The sequence below is a fragment of the Mesoplodon mirus genome, assembly GCF_964341445.2.
Source record: "Mesoplodon mirus genome assembly, chromosome: 7".
NCBI classification, from domain to species: Eukaryota; Metazoa; Chordata; class Mammalia; order Artiodactyla; family Ziphiidae; genus Mesoplodon; species Mesoplodon mirus.
Window position 1 is genome coordinate 11,785,441 of NC_138983.1, and position 2,765 is coordinate 11,788,205.

The 2,765-nt window shown below is 42.5% G+C and overlaps 1 protein-coding gene across 1 annotated transcript; it reads right to left on the reverse strand.

Annotated features, from left to right (window-relative positions):
- Positions 1-1,290: 1,290 nt before the first annotated feature.
- Positions 1,291-2,354, reverse strand: LOC309807738 (olfactory receptor 9Q1-like; the record flags this gene model as incomplete). The annotated part of the gene is given in 2 exon segments (XM_082627616.1): positions 1,291-1,791; positions 1,793-2,354. Coding segments are annotated over 2 exon segments (957 nt in total). The 5' UTR covers positions 2,249-2,354.
- Positions 2,355-2,765: the final 411 nt, after the last annotated feature.

Here is a 2,765-nt window from a genome sequence, read left to right on the forward strand (position 1 = left end):
TATATATATATATATATATATATATATAGGCACATAATTATATATAATGGAATATTACTTAGCCATAAAAAAGAAATACTGCCATTTGCAGCAACATGGATGGACCTATTATGCTTAGTGAAATAAGTCAGACAGAGAAAGACAAATACAGTGTGATATCACTTATATGTGGAATCTAAAAAAATAATACAAATGAATGTATATGCAAAACAGAAGCAGACTCACAGACATAGAAAACAAACCTATGTTTACTAAAAGGGGAGGAACAAAGAAAACAAACCTATGTCTACCAAAGGGGGAGGGACAAATTAGTAGTATGGGATTAACATATTCAAACTACTATGTATATAGCTCAGGGAGATCAGCTCGGTGCTTTGTGACCAACTAGAGGGGTGGGATAGGGAGGGTGGGAGGGAGACACAAGAGGGAGGAGATATGGGGATATATGTATATGTATAGCTGATTCACTCTGTTATAAAGCAGAAACTAACACACCATTGTAAAGCAATTATACTCCAATAAAGTTGTTAAAAAAAAAAACTACTATGTATAAAACAGTAAGCACCAAGAATATACTGTATAGTACAGGGAATTACAGCCATAATCTTGTAATAAACTATACTGGAGTATAATCTACAAAAATACTGAATCACTATGCTGTACACCTGACACTAACACAATATTGCAAATCAACTATAGTTCAATTTTAAAATATTTAAAAAAATAAACATAATCTAAATACTGAATCCTAATTGATGACATCATTGTACATTATATAGTGTAGAAGAGTACTAATACTGATGTCTGCAGTTTACTTTGAAATGCATCAAAAAATAAGGTGGATTTGTGGATGAACTGATGGATGTATAAATGAATAGATTGATTATAAATATGTGATAAAACAAAAAAAATCTAAGTATTGGGTATAGGGAATTCACTATGCATTATTTTCAACATTTCTGTATGATGGAAATCTTTCATAGAAAATTTGCAAAAAAAATATAGTCTTGTAGTAAGGCGTGCCACATCTGAATTACACAGGATTAACTTCAGATTCTTTTGTCACTTGTCCTGAGAGCTAGAAATCTCACTCCAATCTCTTCTCAGGCTGCCTCTTTCTTTCCTTGTCTTCTTTCCCTGGAACTAAAAGTTCTGGTTTTTTTTAAATGCCTTATGCCATGATATATTCATCTAAACATTGAGCGTGCTATAAATAATGAGTTCCCAGAATGCTGGCACTGCAGAGGAGATGATTCTCAGGAATTTCAAAGGTTGGACAAGGTTGGATGGCTAAGACAACCTGGCTCTGTTGAGAATTTTCCTCAGAACCTCCTTCACTTCCTTGTTCCTCAGGCTATAGATGAGAGGGTTCAACGTGGGGATCACTGTTATGTAAAACACAGACACCACCCGGTCCTCCTCCGAGGACTGGCCAGAGTTATCTCTCAGATACATGAAGATGAGGGTCCCAAAGAAGAGTGACACTGCAGTGAGGTGAGGGGCACACATCCAGAAAGTCTTGGTCCAGCCTCCTGCAGAGGGAATCCTCATAATGGCCAAGATGATGAGCAGGTAGGACACCAAAATCACCACCATGCAGGCAGGGATGACAAAAACGGCAAACACAATAATTACCACTTCCTGAGTGTAGCTGTCCCCACAGGTTATCTTTAAGAGAGGAGGGAGGTCACATAAAATGAAGTCAATCTCATTGGTTCCACAAAAGGAGAGCGTGAAAGCTGAGACCTTCCACACCGAGGCACTGAAGACACCAGCAACGTAAGCCCCCCCCCCCCCAACACACACACACACACACAAAAACCAACCGGATCTTCCTCCTCATGATAGTGACATAAAGCAGGTGTCGGCACATGGCCACGTAGCGGTCATAGACCATGAGGGCCAGGAGGTAGCAGTCAATGGAGCCAAAGAAGGTGAAGAGAAAGAACTGGGCAGCACAGAGTGTGTAGGATAAAGTGGCCCTGTGCTCCAGCAACACAGCCAGCATCAGAGGCACAGTGACGAACGAGTAGCAGATGTCCACGAACGAGAGGTGACTCAGAAGGAAGTACATGGGGGTGTGGAGTCGGAGATCCACGCGGATCAGGATAACCATGCCCAAGTTCCCCAACAGGGTGATGAGATAGATAAATAGAAACAGGAGGAAGAGAGGTCGTGCCCATTCAGGACAGTCAATGAATGCCATGAGGAGGAATTTGGTCACCAAGGTGAGGCTCTTTTCTGCCATGAAGCCAGAGGCACCTGAGAAGGCTAGGATGAGAAGCAAGTTAGGGAACTATAAATAGGAATTAACTGTATTTCTAGGTTACATGTATTGAACAAGTGCTATGGACAAAATATGCCAGGGTCTACGTGGGGCTTCAGAGATGACTGGTCTTAACTCCTACTTCTAAGGGAGTTCTGTGACACATCAAGAAAACTGATGCAGGTAAACATTTTCAGAAAAGGAGTGCTTTTTCTCCCACTTTTTTTTTTTTTGCAGTACGCGGGCCTCTCACTGTTGTGGCCTCTCCCGTTGCGGAGCACAGGCTCCGGACGCGCAGGCTCAGCGGCCATGGCTCATGGGCCCAGCTGCTCCGCGGCATGTGGGATCTTCCCGGACCGGGGCACGAACCCGTGTCCCCTGCATCGGCAGGCAGACTCTCAACCACTGCGCCTCTAGGGAAGCCCTCTCCCACTTTTTATGGCTAACTAGCTGTGTGAGCCCCTGCAGTCAGATAACCATACAACCAAACTTTCCCTAT